We start from the raw sequence: 21,069 nt of genomic DNA on the forward strand, positions 1-21,069 counted from the left end.
GAGTGAGTGAAGAGAGAATGTGAAGAGTGAGTGAAGAGAGAATGTGAGGTGTGTATGGAGAATATATGTGTGAGTGAAAGGAGAGTGCGTGTGGTGTGTATGAAGTGTATGTGAGATGTGCGTGAAGAATGTGTGTGAAAGTGAAAGGGGAATGCACAGAGGTGTGTAAGAGTGTGAGAGTTCAAGAAAAGAAAAGTGCACAGGAGAAAAGCAGAGTGCACAGGAGAATACAGAGTGTGTGCAGCCTCAAGCTGCGAGCAAATGAGCGAGAGAGAAAGAAAGCATTGAGTGAGAGAGGAGAGAGAAACTTTCAGCCTTGAAAAATTGCCTGTCAGCTTGTACCCAAAAAAGTAGTCTGCCTTCCAGATATCCCTGCTTCAAGTTGAGAACTCCAATCTGTGTTGAGGCTGGACCCTGACAATCTTCCTATCTAACAACCATTAACCTTTACCAAGTGTACTCTAGCAGCCGATTAATAAAATTGGTTCTCTGGGACTGGTTAGCATCCTGGCCAATGTAGCCCATCAGTCTGTACACCGCTTACTACATTACTTTAAGGATGGTGCCTAACCTCCAGAACTACGTGTTTATGCTCTAGAACACTCCTCGTCTTGTTTGCAACTATTTCTTCCTCAGAGGGCTGAATTCACTGTCATTAATCATAATCATTCACACTTCCTTAAATTCTTACTTGTACTTCTGGACTCCTAAATAACTGCAGCTGTGGTGTAGCCACAAGACTATGGGGCCAGCAAGTGCAATGTGGTGGTGTGAATCAAGATGTTCCCTCCCTCCCCTCAGCCTTGGACATTTGAATACTTGGGCCCAGCTGACTGATGGCTGTTTGGAAGGATTACGAGGCGTGTGTCTTGCAGGAGGAAGTATGGGGTAGGCTTGGAGTATTCTCTCTACTTCCTTTTGGTGTTTGAGATATAAGTTCACAAACATTAGCTTGTATCACTGTCATCTCAGAGGCTCATTAAGCTAAATTGCTGAGCCTAACCATCACCTCACCGAACTTCTGACAGAGTAACCCTGGGAATCTGTCTTTCTGACAAGTTGGTGGGTGATACTGATGCTGCAGGCGGGATGGATAGATAACAGGACAGTCTCAGATGCAGTTCCCCGTCGGCATCCACACCCTGCAGGATTTTCTTTCCCACTGAATGACTTAAATTCACTCCTATCGACATGCTGCCTACTTATCCATTCCTGCACCTGAAGACTGTCAAAGCCTTTTGAATTTTTAAAGAAGCAGTTACCAGAGAACAAACAACAGAACAGTAAACGAACAAGCCAATGAAACCATTTTCTCTTCATGAAGATATGACCTTTCCTAGCCAACCAGTTCAGTTTCCCTGACAACTCTAGCACTAGGCAACCCTGCATATGGTTAAAACAATTCACAACTGATAAAATGCCCATGGCCCGGAAAACTATAAAGACCTGCTCAGGACACCACACTTTGGGTTTCTCTAACTTGGAGTTTCCCTAGAAACTTGCTAGAGTTATGAGATGTTAGTTCCTGTGGGTATGAAGCTGTCTTGTGTAGCTGTACTATGTAGAATACATCACTTTGTACCTGAGCCAGACTGCTAAGCTAGACTGCCACAAAAATTACTGCAGAAAAGAAGCACCTAGGCCTGCTCTGATGCAAGCTGCCACTCTTGTCCTGTATGTCTCTGGTATCAAGAGTGCCCTACAGCCAGGTGGTGGAAGCACAGGCCTTTAATCCCAGCACTTGGGAGGCAGAAGCAGGCAGATAGATCTCCAAGTTCAAGGCCAGCCTGGTCTATAAGAGTGAGTTTCAGGACAGCCAGGGATACAGAGAAATCTTGAAAAAACAAAAAAGAGAGGGAAGCGGCAGAAGGCAAGGGGAGGTGGGAGGGAAGAGTGCCCTATAGTTGTCTATTTTCCAGAACGTCTCACAAACTCCATCTATCTGAAGGACTTCATTCATCTTACCTGCTCCAACACACCTTTCTTAAATAACCCACTCCTTCTATCATCACTTTCTAGCTCCATATCCTGACTTCCCTTCATATACTTAATCACCAGTGGAGATCATATTAACAGACTATGGGGGAAGGGTTGTTACAATGTCAGCTACAGGATAATAAAGTCTGGCCTCTTCTTTGTTGCTACACTCCTACCACATAACAGAATCTCAAACGACATTCGGTATATGAACAAATACCTCTACATTCTCTCTTATCTCCACAGTGGATGCTTTTTTCCTACACAATTTCCTATTCCATCCCTTCATTTTCTTAGACATCAAATTTCATACCTCCTTCATGTTCTCTATAGTACTTAAATAATTCATTTCTACTATAAGCCCAGCATTTCTGTTCTCCATTTAAATACTCTGTAACCAACTTAATAAGTGGTAGGATGAAAGAGACAAACCCGCTACTGAAGAAAACAGCTAAGCACTTTGAGTAAACTCTGTGTAATGTAAGCTAAAGTTAATTGCTTTCTCTCATGCTTTGATAACCTCATAAAACATCAATTCCTATGTATTTAACTTTCGCCTATAGTAATCTAATTCTAATTACTAACTTAAACCTAAAACTATAGTCCGTTGGTGTGAGCACACATGTGTGCAGGTGCACGTGCAAGTGTATTCATGTGCATGTGAACGCAAATTGACAACTTAAGACACCTTCTTCAGGAGGTATCCATACTGGTTTTTGAGACATGGGTAGTTAACCTGTTTGCACCTAACCACGTAGGCTGATTGGACAGAAAGCCTCAGGCTCTTGTGCCAACACACCGGCCTTTCTTTTCTTTTCTTTTCTTTTTTCTTTTCTTTTCCTTTCTTTTTTCCTTGTTTGTTTGCTTTGGCATAGGGTCTCTCTATATGGTCCTGGCTGTCCCAGACCAACCTTGACTCAAACTCATAAAGATACGCCTGCCTCTGCTTCCACAGTGCTGGAATTAAAGCTGTGCATCATCACTCCCGGCTACAACTAGTTTTTTATAGGGACTCTAGGAATCAACCTTAAGATTCTCACGTATACGTGACAAATACTTTAATAATTGAGCTACCTCTCCAGCCCCTTTATAACATCTTATCATTTCAACTGACCAACTCCATATTTAATGAGTTACTTTATATTGAGAATTTGAGTCTGTTACCTTAAATACTTTTTCCACTTTAAATACTTTTCCTACAACACATATGCTATGATGACTATTCAGCTCTTAATAAATAATAATTATAGAGTAATTGCCATCTTCATTATAAACTCTTTGAAAAAAGAATAAAAACTAAATATCTAAACTTAAGACTGAAAAATTCATACCTGTATATTAAATAATAAGTTCAATCAATTCCTATTTTAATATACACTGCACATCTAACTATAATGAAATGACCAAAGAGCTGAACTTTTCCATTCACTACATTTATAATGCATTGTAAACACATTGTTTTTCCATTCATTAGGTTTATCTTCTTTAAAAATCTGCATAACCCAATAAATTTTAATTATATTCTTAATATACGAATGGAACCTATAAAAAATTTTCCCTAAGGGATCTTAATGAGATAAGTTTTTTCTTTGTATCTCACTAGAGATCCAGGAATGAATACGTAGGTTGCCTGCAGATACAGACTGACTGTCTCCACAGTGAATGTGGCAGTACCTGGGTAGCCTGCCATTCCCAGCACCCCCTCTGACAGCCTGTGGGCTAATGCAGTTATGTCTGACATGGATCTGAGATGCTAGAGCCTACAAACACATCTTCCAAAACCTAACAAACTCCCTCACATAATATTCACCGAAAGCTTTTTCCTATAATAGTACTGATTTTAGTCAAGATAGTCTCACATAAGTAAAAGTAAAATTTAAGGATTTATGAATAGATTTATAATTACTATTTTAAAGGATTTTTGCTCATTAACTCAAGAAAAAACATACATAAACCGACTCCCCAAAAATTAATAGCTTAATTCAAATTTTCCAAAACAAAACAATTTTTCTTAATATTCTCAAAAGAGGGAGAAAGTTAAGAACGCCACAGCTCTTTTCAGCATTAACTGAAATCTACAACACAGCATGCACAAAAATGGCAACTGTTTTCTCATTTTAAAACTTACTTTGGAAAACTAAATCCCACAGTGCCCTCTGCTGTATTTTGGTTGCTCCTTTTTTTAACATTCTTTCACTTTTATTTATGTTTGACCAATAAAAAGACAAGCCCCTGTACATTTAACATACTATAAATTTTCATCCCATATATAGGTAACCTCTCCCATTTATGACTGTCATATTGAAGTAACTATAATATTCTCATATTCTCTCCCAGCTGTTTTTCTTACTGGATTCTTTTAAAACTGATTATAGGAGTTAAGGAAAAGCATAAAAAAGACCAATTACTATTGTAAGCTGTCTAACTGGATTTAAAGCTTACTCAACAGGAGAAAATTAAGCCTGGTACTAGAAACCTAGGCAGTTTCCTGGGTCTAGTGAGGTCATGGACATTAGATAAGAATCTGCTACTGCTATTTGCTGAACCAGCAGAATTCCTGACTACACTGTAAATCTTATCCTTATACCCACAGATAAGTGCATACTCCTTACCACAGAAGCCTCTCTTTACAGAAAACTACAACTGGACACAACACAGAGTTGACAGACAGTGGGAAGCTCAGCCCCAAGAAATACATCTATATCATGGCTCCTAACATCGTCACTCAGAAAACATTGAGGAGGAATATGCAGGAAGATTGTATGAGCCAGAATACCAGGAAGTCTGCTGTAAAACAGTCTCTACTAAAAATAGCTACATAAACAAAACCGTAACAATAGCCTCATCAATAGCCATATTAATGTGGAAGGGGAAATTTTTCATAGGGTCACTCTCATAGACAAAAAACCATAGGCAATTAATGACTTCTAGGAGAAGGAGAATCAGCTTTTCCCAAGGATGAGCCCCTTACTGATTGTCCAACACAATGTTCAGCTCTAAAACCACATACACACAAAAAACAACAAAAAATGTATGTGCATACACATACATACATACACAACAATAATAATCAAAGAGGCTGTCCTAGGAGTGGACAGGCGATGTGGGGGTGTGGAAGGGAAGGTACCTGAGGGGCTGGAGCGAGAATGGGGGCAGGGCATGTAAAAATATTCTTCCAATTAAAAACATTTTTTACAACCAAAAAAAAAAAAAAAAAGACTGCCGTAAGAGAGGTAGAAACTCTTCAAGGAGAATAAGTATCTTGACAGTTTCAAACACCTGCCCTAAAAGGCATGCCTACAGCAATTGAGAAATTGTACACTGAACTCACATCTTTCTCTTGTTTATGGTAGGCCTCACTGACCTAACTGAAAAATAACAAATGTTTATCATTGAAAAAGACATTTTCAACAGATTATCTCCACGTTGTCTCTTCTTTTTAATCAATTTTATATGTTTATTAGATATACTCACTATTATTAAATAAAATGTATATAAATAAATATATTAGAAATACATACTAACTTCTTAATCATCTATAGAATGTGATTAAAAAAACAAACTTCCAGTACAGCAATGGAGATAAGTTTGTTCTTACTGTCAGATCCTTAACTTTATAAGATTAATTTTCTATTGCTGTTAAGTGACACCATGACCAAGGTAATTCAAAAGAAAGTATTTAATCTGGGGCTTAGGGTTTCAGGGGGGTGGAGTCCATGACCTTCATAGCAGGGAGCCTACAGCAGGCATGACACTCACTGAACAGCAGCTGAGAGCTCACGTATTGAAACAAAACCATGAGGCAAAGAGAGAAAGCCTGCCCTCAGTGATGCAGCTACTCTAACAAAGCATACCTCCTAATCCTTCCAAACTGTTCTATCAATCGGGGATCAACTATTCAAACATGAACCTATGGACTGAGAACCTTATTATTATCCACATTCAGCTGTGATGTACTTCCTGTTTTTTAAACTGACTGATAGATGACATATAGATAGTAGATGATGATGATGGGTGGACGGACGGACGGGCGGATGGACGGATGGATGGATGGATGGATGGATGGACAGAACAACCTGGAGTAAGAGAGAGCTCTCATCTAGCCTGCATCCACAATACCCTGGTTTTGACGCCTAACACAGGAAAAACAAAAAAGACAGAAATAGCTATCTTAGTAACAAATTAATCAGAGTCCCCTCTGTAATGTTTTCAATACTTCTATAATTTGTTAAGATATTATTTTTATCAGATACTAGATATTAAAATAAGTGAGTTATTAAATATAAAACAAATCTGTATGTCCTTCTCCAGGTTAAAAAAAAAAAAAACTGTTCTTTATTTTCTTCTAGTACTGAGGATCAAACCCAGGCCCTGTGTGTGCTAAAGAAGTGGCCCTGGGCCATGTCTCCAGCCCCTACATGACACGAAGCAAGCCCTCCTCTGTGTAAATATATATGCATATATAAGCTCATGCTCCCTGCCACAGGCTAATTAAAGGGAGAAACATCTATCGTCACAGGCAAGGAGTCAAAGGTTAAAAGCAAAGCTATTTCCCAAACAACAGTATAGAGTGTGAGAATTATGTTACTAGAAAAACTGCATTTTGTTTATTCTCTCATCGTCTCTTATCTAAAAACTAACTATATTTTAAAGTATAGGTTTTTATATTTTCCTAACTTTACTTACATGTCTATTTCTTCAAAAAATATAGAGAGACTTGAGAATTTTTCTTGAAATAAAGAGAGCATATTAAGGTTTAGTTTAGTGTTAGCTTACTGCATAAGAATCCAATATTATAAAAAAAAAACATAGATTTGAAGTCATACCCAAAAAGTGTACATTAGTTCACTAATGGTAATAAGAATGATAGTTTATAGAATAAAAGTGAAGAGGAATAGGGAATAAAAGAAGAAAGGAAGAAGAGAAGGTAAAGAGAGAGAATTTAACATTGGTCACATACTTTTTATGTTACAGATGCAATGCAAATGTTTTACCTGTCAAACTGCTAGTATCATTGTCCTACTCTAGGTAAAAAGGGGAGGCTCGCACTGGTTAATAACTTCCTTACAAGAAAATACAGCAAGAGCCACAACAGCTCTCCCTCTAGATGCCTTTAATTAGTACTTTGTATTGAGTCCACATGTCTATTGCTCATGAAGTTTAAAGGCACAACTTTAAGCTGTTTTAGGCCTACGTGGATATCACTAGAGTTAAAATAGCTGAAGATAAACTTTAGACACCGTAAGAGAGCTAAAAGAAAAAGATCAATACTGAGGATATGAGGTTAGATAGCAGAACAGATATAAGGAAGTAAACAGTATAGCAGGTTGAATTGGAGGGGGGGTTGTTTTGTTGTTTTTTAAAAAAAACAAAACAGTTCAAGGGCTGAGGAGAAGGCTCAGTGTGTAAAAGCACTTGCTATGCATGCATGAGGACTTGAGATGAGAATCACAGAACACACATACATCCACACACAGTACCACTCACCTATAATCCCAGTGCTCCTAAGGGGAGAAGGGAGAAAAAGACTGGGAATCCTTGGAAGCTTGCAGGTCAGCAAGTCTTGACCACACAGCAGCAAACAAACCCTATCTCAAAACATTGGAAGGAGAGGACCTACACCCAAGGTTGTCCTCTGACCTCTGACACATGCACTTTAGCACATGCATACCCACACTCACATACATGCAGACACACATACTATACACATATATGCAAAGAAAGAGGAGAGAGGGAGAAATGGGGGAGGGGAGGAGAGTGTGTATGTGCTCAAATTTGAAAAAAAAAAAAAAAACAGAAAGGATAGAAACTGCTTTCATGGCAGTTAAGATGGCCTGAGCTAGAATAGGATTTCATACAGCAGAAATTAAGGGAAGAGATTCTCAAAGGGGAAAAATTAACAGAACAAAGGTAAAGAGGTAAACATTAAAAAAACAATAACTGTTTAGAAGCAACAGTTCCAGATAGCAAGGAGAGGATACGAATGGAGTGGCGGAGAAAGACACAGATCAGCAGGCTGAGAACTAAGCTGCAGGCTTTGGGCAGTTTACTCAGTAGTCTGAAGTCCTTCCCTTACCTAGAATACAAGCACAGATCTCCAGGAAAAGAATAGTATGAGCAGCCCCAGGAGTCGGGAATTGGACTGATGGTGAAATGCACGCTGGGAAACAACTACCATAAGTGCAGAACTGTGAAAATCATGACAGCAACAGCAGTGAGAAGAAACAGGGAACCTTAGCTTAAGCAGCTCATTTCTTATGAAGCTCCAAGTAGTAAGTCCCTCCCCCTGCTGTTGTCCTCAGTCTCATCGGCCATGCTACATCACAACTACTGCCTATGTGTGTCTCCCCTGGAAACTCCTGATGATAACAGCCAAGTTCCCGTCATTTTCAACCTTCCAGTGCCTGGCTCAGTGTAAGGCACCACATGACAAACATTTGCAGAGCACATGAGTCGTTTACTTAGAGATACAATGGAAGAACTAGCTGAGGTCTGAATCTACTTCACACAAGGCTTGAACAATTAACTGTACAATTTGAACTCATGCTACCTGTCCTTTCTCAAGAAAAACACGCTAGTGATTCATATCTACCTGAATTCTAAGACAGTTTCTTGGAAACTGAGGCACTGAGTGGCACTGTGTCCCATACTTAGAAGCCTTCTCTGTCTTCTGTATATTCCCTAGCTGGTGAGCTGTTCCTGAAGACAAGCTTGGCCATTCTCACTGTCTTACTCTGGGCTCAAGTGCTATCCTTTTGATCCTCTGATTCTAACAGTTGAGGGGTAAAGTCCCTTCTTACTCTAAGTTTCATGCTCTGGATCAAATTCCAGGAATGATCTGCCCACGAGATTCCAGCACCCAAAACTGACAAGACAGAAGCCTCCTGGCCACATCTGAGAGTTTGTACCCCATTGGAGATCAGTGAGTTAGTCTAAAGAAGAGGGCAGAGTTCTGAGTCAGAGGCCAAGCATCTTAGTGTATTATCTGTGGTGCTCTGAGCATCCCAAATGTCCACAGCAGTCCTTCCCTTCCCTGAGTCTCACAAGAATAAAGTGGGTGATCAATGGTTTATATTTCAGAGGAGAAACAATGAGCTTGGGAAATCACTGATTTTATAAGCAGTGTACAAACCTTTACTGGGACAAAGATCTCATCTCTCAAGCTTGCTTGGTATAAATATTTCCTTAAGAAAAGGTAAAAATGTTGGTGATCTTAAATTCTTACTAGAATATTGAGAGAGATATAAGAAGTATTAGACTGTATAAGTTGAACAATGTCACTTAAAAAGGTAAGTCCAAGTCCTAAACCCCTAACATCTCTGAATATGACTTCATTTGAATATCAGAGCTTTCCAAGTATAATTAAGAACCATACAATGAAATCAGTCTAGGATGACTTAAAATGACTGTCGTAAAAGGGAAGATCTGATGAAAGAGGGGCAGACCACTAATCAAACAACGGCCAGAAAGGAGAAACAAGGAACAATATCTTCCCAGATGGAACCAGCACCAGTGACAACTTAAGTTCCAACTCTCAACTCCTAAAGTATAAGAACAATTTTCTGTTGTCTTCAGCTTCCATGTTGTGATGGTTTACAATGGGGGCAAGCCATGACTGCTGGGACAGGTGTCTCCTAATAGTTCATCTCTCGCTTGCATTGTCCTTTATATGCACAAAGCATCTCCTCTGCCAAAACTCATGATGATGTCAACCTCAGATTCAAGTCACTGGGACTCCAGCCAGAAGACTACCTTAACAGTATCAAAATTCCAGGATGCCACCTAAAATCCTAGACATAAATCAGGAATTGGCTGCATGTCTAATATTATAGAAAATTTACAAGAGCAATAAAATGTTTAAGAAAAAAGCTGTAGGTGTAGAGAGTAGTGGGACGAATGCTTACCATGCTTGAGGCCCTGGGTTCAATCTTTATAATTAAACTCTACTTGGCAGGGAAGGCAAGAAGATGGGCTGGAGAGATGGCTCAGTACTTAAGTACTGAGGACCCAGGATCAATTCTCAGAACCCATTGAGTTGCTTACAATGTGTATCACTCCAGTTCCTGAGGACCATTCAATACTCCTCTACACTCCACAGGTACTGGACACAGACATGTTACACATACATGAAGGCAAAATACATATACATAAAATAAAACATACACAAAAAAACCACATACACATCAAATAAAAAGGTGGACAGTCATTTGGCATATGTGAGTAGGTAACAGTTGTTGTGGGACGGTATGAGGTGTTTCCCATATGTTCCATCATAAGATCCAGCAATAGGCAGCTTTTCCCATTACGCATATACCTCCTTTGTATTCACAGGGTGAGCACAATTAAGAAACACTAACTATGGAAAGCAAGAGAATCTCATAGAAATCATAACTATTTCGGACCACTGTCCTTCTAGAAATTCCAATTGTCTCTGTTTGGCCAGATCACATCTGTCAAAGGCTACAGAAGGCACTGGAAGATGGCCCCACTATGCTCATGCCCAACCAATGTCACCTACATCCCAGGTACTAATGACCATGGAGAAGAGTGTTATAGTTTGAAGGTTTAGTTGGTGGCTGGAAGACTTCAGAGAGGTCAGTGCATACTGGGAGTCCCAACTTCAGCAGTGGACTAACATCATTCTCAGCTGAATGGACTTTGGCAAGTGGGACACATGTGGAGGAAGAAGGCTGGGGCAGGGTGGCGTGATGGCTTTGAAAGACTTTTGTCTTCAGGCCATTTCTCTTGACCTCTCTGTCTCCTACTTACCATGAACCAGCCACCTTGCTCTCCTAGCCTATGTTCTGCCTCACCATAAATAGGACCAGAAGGAAAAACAATAAGACCATGAAACTGCAACCTTTCCCCTTTTAAGTTGACTTTAGCTATCCATTCACAGCAACAAAAAAGTAACAGGAGGAGTCAGGAGTTATCCACTGGGGGCTGACTTGAGGCAGCTTTGCTCTCTGATGCCTCTGATGATTTAAAACAAGTATCATGTCTTCAATTTGTACTCACTTGCTGGATTCCCTAATGTGTAGCTAAATAACTGAGGCTAATTTCTGGTTGATCACTATGTTACAAAATAACTAAAAACACTTCTCCAAAAACCTCAACAAAGATTTTCATTAAGAGAAGTGTCAAGGTGCTTTCTTTACCTATGATTAAGGAAATCCAGGATTGAAGAGAAAAAAGAAGAAAAGGAGGAGGGAGAAAAAAGCAGGAAGAGGAGGGAGCAGGAGGAGGAGGGTGGCAGCATGTCGGTGGTGGCAGCTAACCAACAAGGGTACTTTTCTAAAGAGAGTAACACCATTTTGAGAAAGCCAGAGGCAAGTACTGGAGAAGGGTCCCTGAGGCACTGTTAACACAGCAAATGGAGGGACAGCCCAGAAGACTTCCAGTGGGACAAGAGAGAGACTGACGAACAGTGAATGGTGAGCCTAACCCTGGTCTATGTTAATATGTATACTTGTCTTGTTTTTCATAAAACTTAAAATATTTTTGAAAAAGATGAAATTTTTCAAAATAGAATTAGCTAAAATAAAAATAGAAAAAAAATATTTTAACTGTATTGTTATTTTAAGCTAAGAGTTACTAAAAAAGAGCAAAAATTTTTATAAGTTTAATTTTCAAGTTTGTATCTGATGCCTACGACTCTAATAATTTTGTAGTGTTTTAATAAATACAAATAAATTATATATAAAAATGCAAACTGAAATTTATAAAGAAAGTTAACTGTAAGGCTGGCAACATGGTTCATCAAGTCGCGCAACCTGCTGCTCTTCCAGAGGACCTGGGTTCAATTCCCAGCACTGCCATGGCAGCTCACAAGTATAACTCCGGTTCCAAGTTCTGGGGTTCTCTTCTGTTCCTCTCAGACATAAGCCAAGCAGAGACAGACACATGGAGCACAGAAATCGTCAAACAAAACATCCATATGCATTTAAATTTGTTTAAGCAGCCCTGGGCCAGTGAGACAGTTCAACAGGTAAAGAAAGGTACTTGCCTCCAACCCTGATAATTTGAGTCTGATATCCAAAACCCAGGAGGTAGGAAAGAACTGACTCCTGTAAGTTGTCCTGTGACTTCCACTAACATTCAGCATGTGCATACACACACACACACACACACACACACACACACACACACACAAAAGCTTCTTTTAATAAGCTTCCTATTCTGAAACTTTAAGGTGAGGTGCTAAGGACACACTGCTCTGCAGTTGTTATCCTTTAAAAAAAAAAAAAAAAAAAAAAAAAAGCATGCAATCTAATATTGACCATGAGAAAGCATGAATGAAACCCAAACTAAACATTCTACAAGGTAACTGACCAATATCCTTTAAAAGCATCAAAATCATGAAAAACAAAGAGAGCCAGAAGAACCATCACAACCTAGAGAGCACAGCTAATGATAATACATGGTACATTTCTAAACACTGGAAGGGATTTTAAAGGTAAAGAATCTTTGTGGAGATATTTTATGCTGACTCAAACATTTAGAATGCTTACGTTCATTAAAGCATTGTATAAGACTCCATATATATGTCAAATTTTAAATTGTTATCATAATCAAAAAGGAAAAAAGTAAAATAACTAGAGTCCTTGAAAGAGGGAAATAGAAAATTATTAGAGACATAGTATGCTGGTTAGTTTTTTTGTTAACTTGACATAAGCCAAGGTCATCTGGGGAAAGGAATCTCAACTGGAAAAGCACCTTCATTAGAAAATGCCTCCATTAGACGGACCTGCAGGCAAGTCTGTGTGGCATTTTCTTGATCCAAGGTTGTTGTGAAGGAGCCAGCCTACTGTGGGTGGTGCTAGAGTTAGAAAGGTGGTCCTGTGATGGACAAGAAAGCAGGCTGAGAAGGCTGTGAAAAGCCAGCCAGTGAGCAGCACCATCCCAGTCCTCTGCATCTGCTCCTGCCTCCAGGTGGGAGGGATGCAGTAGATGGAGGAAGAGATAGAGACAGAGGTGGCAATAGTTTGCTGAAAGAAGTCAACAGGTTGAAAGTCATTTTAAAGAAAACAAGTATCTACCATAAATGTTGGAAGCAACACCTGGATATAGTTTTAAAACATCTGCTTGTGGTTTTAAGTACTATTTGGGTCATTTGGAGTCAGTAAAATAACTCCTTTCCTTGTAAGATTCCACTAAAAATTTCTGTAAAAAGGAATTCCTTTTTTCCTTTCCATTCCATGTTTTCTGTGCTATTCAATAAATATTGAGAGAAGCCCTTCATTAGGAACAGACTTAAGACACAGATAACAGAAGACAGGCCACTCTGATCACAAACAGGGCAGATGGAAGACTCAGGGAGAGTGGAGATTTCAAGTTTGGGATCACTCTTGGTCTGATGTACTCCGAGAGGAGGAATCCTTTCTTGTTCTTTAAGACTGCTGATGTATTTGTTTCTGGAGTTTTTCCTTGCATGGTCCCGAAACTTCCACTCACTCCATTTCACTGTTCCATCTTTCCCCATCTTTTTCCTAGGCTTCCAACAGAATAAACATGTTTTTAAACAAAAAGAAAAAGTCCTCAGCAAAGGAAAAAAGTAAATACCTAACAGTACTACCTTCAAATCTGCTTTCCTAATTGAAGACGGAAGACCCACCAAGAGAAACAAGAATTTGATCGTAGGCAAGAAAAAGATTCAGCAGATATGAGCTTGACCTTAAAATGGACAATAATGAGGTGGGCATGGTAGAACATGCCTGTCATCCCAGTAATTGACAAGAGGACTTAAATAAATCTAAAAAGAATTTAAAATGACCCTAGTCAAAGGAACAGAAAACAATCTATGGATCAGAAAGGGCAAAGAAACACTTTGTTACAAATATGTACCGCATGCAGTAGAAAGCTAAGGGCCCATATGCTGCTGGCTTGTACACAGTTCACCATTGTGTGCAGCAGCAATAGAAACACCAAAGCCAGAGCAGCTATCCCAGTCACTGAGTACCAGCCACTGACAGATCATAAAACACAAAACCACTGAGGCAGGGCAGACAGATCCAATGGGTAAAGCATCTGCCACACAGAGGAAGACCTTAGTTCAAATCCCCTGAGCACGAATAAAGTCAGGTAGTCTATAGTGTCAGCTCAAGACCCCCTACCCACCCCTGACCTGGCATACGCAGCAACAAAACAAAAAGAACAAAAAGAGACCACAAGACCAAGACCAACACCAAGGTTTCCCTCCATTGTCCACACACGTACATACACACATATCACACACACACACACACACACACAGAGAGAGAGAGAGAGAGAGAGAGAGAGAGAGGGAGGGAGGGAGGGAGGGAGGGAGGGAGGGAGGGAAACAGAAAGACAGAGAGACAGAGACAGAGAGAGACAGATTTAAAGAGAGGAAAAACACTATTCAAATCACAAAGTTATCTTGTTAGATAAAAATATATAAAGAGAACTTTGGGGCTCAGCAGCTAAACATAAACACTCTTCCTGTAAAAGCCTACAAGCCTGAGTTTGATCCCAGGAACACACTTAAAGATGGAAAGAAACAAAGTTATAAAAAACAAGTTGTCCTCTCTCTCCAATATTCATGCCTGGCCGGTGTGCATAGGAACACACACACACTTTCTCAATTACTTTGTAACTTATGAACTCCTTTTAAATAATACCAAGTTTTAAACTAGAATATTACTTGATTACATAGTCCTTAAATCTATAAGCATAACTAATATTATAAATTTTTAATTTGAGGCAAATTAATATAAAAAATTAATGTGGTTTGATGTTCTTTGAAGAAAACATATGAGTGTAATAGTGTAATTCTTATTTTTCTTGGGGGAAGCAAATCAAACATTCAGTAGGCTCTGGTATATTTTATTTTTAACTGGCCACTCTTCTTTAAAGATTTAATTAAGATTAAGAAAGAAAATGTTTCTTGGCATACATCATCTTTGCTCAACTCTGCACATATGATTAGCTTGCATAACAATTTATAAATCAGCTTTGCACATGTACTATGAACAAACCACTTTCAAGAATAAACATATTTTCTATGTAAACAGGAAAAACAAATTAATAATTTTTCCTTGGAAATGTGATTTTTATATCTACAAAAAAAATAAATTTGCAGAATACCTAAATTTTTACCCTAAACATTATCATCACTAATGTATCTGATTTTATATTTACAAAAAGGGCTGGAAATGGACCTCAGATGGAGCGTTCCTGAAGCCCTTGGTAAAACTCCAGCATCCCATAGGTGGGATGTGCTGGTCTATGTTATAATACCATCAACCAGGAAGTGAGGCAGAGGATCAGAGGTTCAAGGACACTCCAGGCTACACAGAATGCTGGAAACCAGCTGGGCTACATGATTTCTTATTTTTCTGTTGAAAATAAGAAAGGGAGGGGGAGGAAGGAACTGAAAAGATTATTAAGTTGAAATGCATTCGGTACATGTGACTTAGGTGACATAACTTACAGCATGTACAATGAGTACCAGTGGTAACAGCAAGATGAACTCAACTGTAGCTCAGTGTGCTGCCCAGCTCTCAAGAGAGCACTGAGTCACACACTGCTAAACTGAAAAGAAAGCAAAATACAAAACCTGAAGGCCAGTTCCTACTGAATGCATGCTACTTTTCCATTACTGTGAGGCTGGAAAATTGTAAGCTACATAATGATAAGTACACCTAGAAAGAAAGGTATCCTATAATCGAGATCCATTCTGACTTCTGACAATCCAACCTCTGGCAGAAGGCCAAAACACGAAACATAAAGTAGCCCAAGTGTTCAAGTAGAAAAGGCATCCTACCTCATCACATTACCCAAGAGAACTTTCTTTCCTGACACCATTCTGGACCAACATCCCAATCACCATCCAACCCCCAGTATGTAGTTTACTTGCTCGCTGTTGTATTACCTTTATCTTTTTTGAAACAGGGTCTCATACAGCCAGGCTAATCTCTAACTTCCTAGGTGGCTGAGAATGATCTTGAACTTCTGATCTTTCTGCCTTCACATTCAAAGTACTCTGATAATAAACCAGGTTTTCAGTAAATATTGCCAAGCAAATTCAAAACCCTCAACACAGGCAGCCACTTTGTTCCTCTCCTCCAATCCATCCCTCCTACAACCCACATTATGATGGCAAGCCCGCTTAGGAATCGTTAAGTATTAACGCCATAACGCCTCCAGAATTTCTTTTATTAAAGACTCCGAAATTTCTTGGAAAAAGAGGTAAGTCTTGCTGGGCTTGGTGGCACACATCTTTGATCCACGAACAGCAAGGCAGAGACAGGCAAATCTCTGTGAGTTGTGGTCTACAAAGCGACTGGGCTCTGTTACACAGAAAAATCGCGTCTCGAATAACCAAACAAGAAAAGAAAAAGAAAAAGAAAAGTTCACAAAGTAAGTCTTGTGGAAAGTCAAGTTAAATAATCATGGCCCTAGCAGAAAAGCTTCTTGCTTTGGCAGACACGTCGGAGTCCGCCTGGCCGGCAGGAGGCGCCGCAGCTCCCGGGCCGCGCTGGCGCAGGCCCCGCCCCGGCCCCGCGCTCACCTGCAGCGGCTGCACTCGGGCCTGCGCTCGGCGTGCTCCACCGGCAGTCCCCACAGCCCGTCTGCACTCGTGCTGTCCCCCAATGCGTCCTCGGGAGTCGCCACCAGCGGTTCGCCGCCCTCGGAGCGCTCCTCTTCGTCCGGCGGCGGCGACCCCGAGGCGCCAGAAGGCGGAGGCACGGACTCCCCGAGCCTTTGCTCCTCCATGGGTGGTGTTAAGAGTCACGCCCTCGCATTGAAGTAGCGCCACCGCCGGAGGGCGCCACGCGCTGAGGAAAGGGGTCTGCGCGCGCACGCACGTCACGTAAGGGGCGGGCCTCAGAGGTGACATGAGGTCCCGCCCCTTTGCAGAAAGATAGGGGTCCTTTGGTGTGTTGGGGTGCTTCTCCTACAGGCCGGAAGGGAATTGTGCGCGGGTAAGATTAGGCTCACAGGCACTGGTAAAGGAGTCGTCTCTACACACCGAGCCTCTGCGCAATTCTTTGTATTTAAAAGATAACGTGAAATTCTAGGCAGCATCGCTGGGTTCTAGGCACGCGCGCACGCTCAGTCCTGCGGCAGGTCGCGACCTTAATAGCCAAAAGAGCGGTTGCAGCCACCGAAAAATGATTCCAAGACTGCTCCAGTGACAGTGTGAGATTCTGTGCCCTGTATCTTGTCTTCCTAAGTGTTTCTTTTAGCCATCGGGCGTACCATTTTACATTTGGAACACAAAATGATTGTTAAATGGTGTGTTTAATTCCCCAAGCTTCCTGGAACCAAGCAGTAAGATCTGGCTACTATATACATTGTAACCAAGCACTAGTTCTCACAACATCTAGGTAACAGAAGAAAGTCTGGTAGCTCAGCTTTTAAAAGTTATAACGGAAGTAGAAGTGGTTTTTGCAGAAAATGAGTGTATTTGTTAATACTTATTAATGTTAATTCTACCAATATACATTTAAACAAGGAAACTAGGTTTTCATCAGTCCTTTGAGTTGTTTTGCAATAACGCCTGCCTTAAAGCTCTACTTAATAGACTAGATTTAACCAGGAACAGTAAAAACGAATAAATATTGTATCTCTTATAGTTTATCTTAGAGTTAGATTTTCCAGTCATCTTAAAATCAAATTGATGATTAGTATACAGGACAGTATTTTAAACTATTCTTAATTCTTTTCTTCCTAAAAATAGTATCCTTTTATTTTGGGATAGCTTTAAAAGAAGGGGGAAAGGCTGAATTGTCCATCTGGTGCATAGATATAGGAAACACTGGCATATATGTCTGTTAAAATTAGGAAGTGAATAAAACCCAGAAACTTTAGGGAGGAAGGCAAATCAGAAAATAAAGAAATCCTGGCTACAAGTATGGATTGGAAGACCAACTATTTTTAACTACAAAATTAAGTTTACTAGTAACTGTTTAAACTAAAGGATGTTCTGCTCTCTCATTTCGAGTCAGAAAAAGCACAGGTAGGTTGGGTGTCTCGGCCCGCACTGCTGCTCAGGTCCGCAGATCAGTCAACAGGGTCTAGCAAGAGAGAGAGTGGGGATGGAGGGGCAAGAGACGCAAAGAATGGAGACAAGACAGAGGGTCTGATCAAGTCCTGTTTATTGAAAGGAAATCCTGGGTATTTATACGCTTTACCACATGCCTTGCCGCCATGGAGAAGCAGGGGAACACAGCTGAAGGCACTATGCCACACGCACCTTGCAGCTGGGGGCACTAAACAGCAAAACAAGATATATGAGAAAAACAAGATGTTTATCAGAGTGTGCCCAGCTGTTGTGGGCTGTTGAAAAACAAGTCTCTTGTCAAGGTATATGGCTCGAGATGGCTGCAAAGATGATAGCTGCTTTCTGCTAGGAGTCGGCTCCCAACAGAGAGACTTGGGTAAGGTTTTTCTGCACTATCAAATCTGCTAAGACAATAAATGTGTGCTAACAGTTGATTTCCTCAATGGGTCCACACCAGATCACTGATTCTGACCTTCAAAGGATGCAGAATCCAGCCATTCATCTGGGTCACCACCTCTGCCCCATTCAGGTTTCTATGTGTCTTGAATAAATTATTTCCATCAGCATGAACGAGTCCTGCTTCATCTCTACTTTTGAAAGAGACATCTCTGTAAGTCCACTTACCCAGAGGTTTACCAGAACAAAAAATTAAGTTGATAATTAGCAAATGGATAAACCTCTCAAGGGCCGACACAGTGATAGCACATGTCCCTTGCATGGGCTATGTAATACTTTGAAACAAAACAAACGAACTAATAAATCATTTTGGTCCAGGAAGCAGACAACCAAAAACAGGCACCTAATTTTCTACAGAAAGTAGGATATGCACCCTGTCTTAGGGTTTCATTGCTGTGAAGAGACACCATGACCAAAGCAACTCTTATAAAGGCAAACATTTCATTGGAGCTGGTTTACAGTTTCAGAGGTTCAGTCCATTATCATCATGGTGGGAAGGATGGCAGCATGCAGGCAGCTGGAGGAGCTGAGAATTGTACATCTTGGTCTGAAGGCAGTCAGAAAGAGGAAAGAGACTCTCTTCCACAAGCTGACAGGAGAAGACTCTCATTCCACACTGGATGGAGCCTAGGAATAGGAAATTTCAAAGCTCACCCCTACAATGACATGAATCCTCCAACAAGGCCACACCTCCTAATAGTGCCACTCCCTGTGGGCCAAGCACTTAAACACATGAGCTTATGAGGGCCAAGCCTATTCAAACCACCACACATCCTATGCCCATGTTTTCCAGCTGACCTGGAGCAGCCTGAGGAAACTCATGTAGGCAGTTAACCTTGGAGCACACAGAGGTAAGACAGGACTAGCAGTAACCTACCTGGCAAAGGCTAAAACAGAAGGGAAATGGTGGTTTGAATAATAGCCCCCATAGACTAATGAATTTAAATGCTTAATTATCAGGGAGTGCCACTATTTTAGAAGACTTAAGAGGTATGGCCTTGTTGGAGTAGATGTGGCCTACCTGGAAGTACGTCACTGAGGATGTGTTTTGAGGTTTCAAAACCCCATGCCAGGCCCGGTTCTCTCTCTTCTTGAGGCCTGCAGATCAGGACGTAGCCCTCAGCTACATCATGCCATGATGATAATAGCCTGGACCTCTGAAACTGTAAGCAAGCCTGCAATTAAATGGTTTCCTGTTTAAGGGTTTCCTTTGGAGGGAGGTGCCTTAGTCTGTTGTGGTAAAGATTTAATATTAATTGGGGGTTGCTATCCCACCATGGATCATTTAGTTCCCATATTAATGATAAACCTTTAAAGCACTAGAGCTGGGCAGATACCTACCCTGTAAGGTATTAGTATCTATTTCCCTATCAATAACTCTGAGTTATAACTTGCTGTGCTTCATCGGGGCCACTCTTATTCTCATTGGATAGCCCTCATGGCTGTGTTTTCATGATTCACCCACCCCATGGTGTTTTCTCTCTTCTTCTTACATGGCCCTGCCTCAGACCCCAAGCTCAGGAACCAAAGTTCTGCCTACCCCTCTTCTGCCGAGCTACAGGCTGTAGGTATTTTTATTCAACCAATCGTTTTAAATTAAGGAGCAAGGTTATATAGCATCACTTGGTATACACGTGAGGATCTCCCCATCCCTGGGGACAACCAGACCTTGGGGGACAGTATTTAGCATTATAATACATATTAACAGAGCAAAGCTCTCTCTATATTAATCATGGTCGCTTCATAGCAATAGAGAAATAACTAAGACAGGGAGCAAAGTCTCTTTAACAGGGAAACAATTTACTAGTGGCAGGATCATGCAGGGTTTTTTGTTTTGTGTTGTTTAGGATTTTCTTGCTTGTTTGTTTGTTGTTTTGTTTTGACTTGTTTTGTTTCCTAATTTCACTAGTCTTTTGCTTGTATATTATGGTTTCAGAATTTGTATTCTTAACATGTGTGTGTGTGTGTGTGTGTGTGTGAGTGTGTGTGTGCACACACACTCATTTTCTTATGCTTTTTTTCTGCCAAGCCCAGTTTGGCCATGTATGGGACAGCATGACAGCATGACATTATTCTCACCCCTGCAACAGAGCCACCAGGGTGTGGGCCTCCACAAATGTTGATAGTTGTTGTAGGCACGGGGCTTGTTTGTATAATAATGTACTTGTTATCATGTTCCTCCTGTGAAGGATGTCCTCTCAACCAAGGTTAATGACTCCGCGATAATCAGAGACAGAATGAGTCTGGGAGGTGGGGGTGTGGCTAATGTCTCAGCAAAATGATAAATGCTAAGACTTTCAGTTCAAGAATATATAATTTCTCAACTACACAAAAAAATAAGGATGCAATATGAATTGTCTAAGGAGCTTCACAGACCTAAAAGAATAGAGGCAGCTGCACCAGCTTGTCAGGAAGATCCAAAGGCAGGCAGACTCCTGAGTTCAAGATCAGTCTGGGACAGAGCTAGTTTGGGGCCTGGCATGGTAGAAATGATAATCTCAGGATGGGATTCCATGGAAGCAGATCTCTGAATCCATTTGCAATATTAAAAAAAAAATGAATGTTCTTGCTGTCTCTTTCTAAGAATCAAGCAGCTGGGGTCATGGGAA

The 21,069-nt window shown here is 40.7% G+C and overlaps 1 protein-coding gene across 1 annotated transcript in view; it reads right to left on the reverse strand.

Moving 5' to 3' along the window:
• Dtwd2 (DTW domain containing 2) overlaps nucleotides 1-21,069 on the reverse strand; it is an 80,059-nt gene that overhangs the window by 42,447 nt on the left and 16,543 nt on the right. Inside the window, exon 2 of the mRNA XM_028777160.1 lies at nucleotides 16,508-16,725. Within this exon, the coding sequence (XP_028632993.1) occupies nucleotides 16,508-16,725 (218 nt within the window). The remainder of the gene's footprint in view (nucleotides 1-16,507; nucleotides 16,726-21,069) is intronic.

Source organism: Grammomys surdaster, unplaced genomic scaffold (genome assembly GCF_004785775.1).
Source record: "Grammomys surdaster isolate TR1022 unplaced genomic scaffold, NIH_TR_1.0 278, whole genome shotgun sequence".
Taxonomy (NCBI): domain Eukaryota; kingdom Metazoa; phylum Chordata; class Mammalia; order Rodentia; family Muridae; genus Grammomys; species Grammomys surdaster.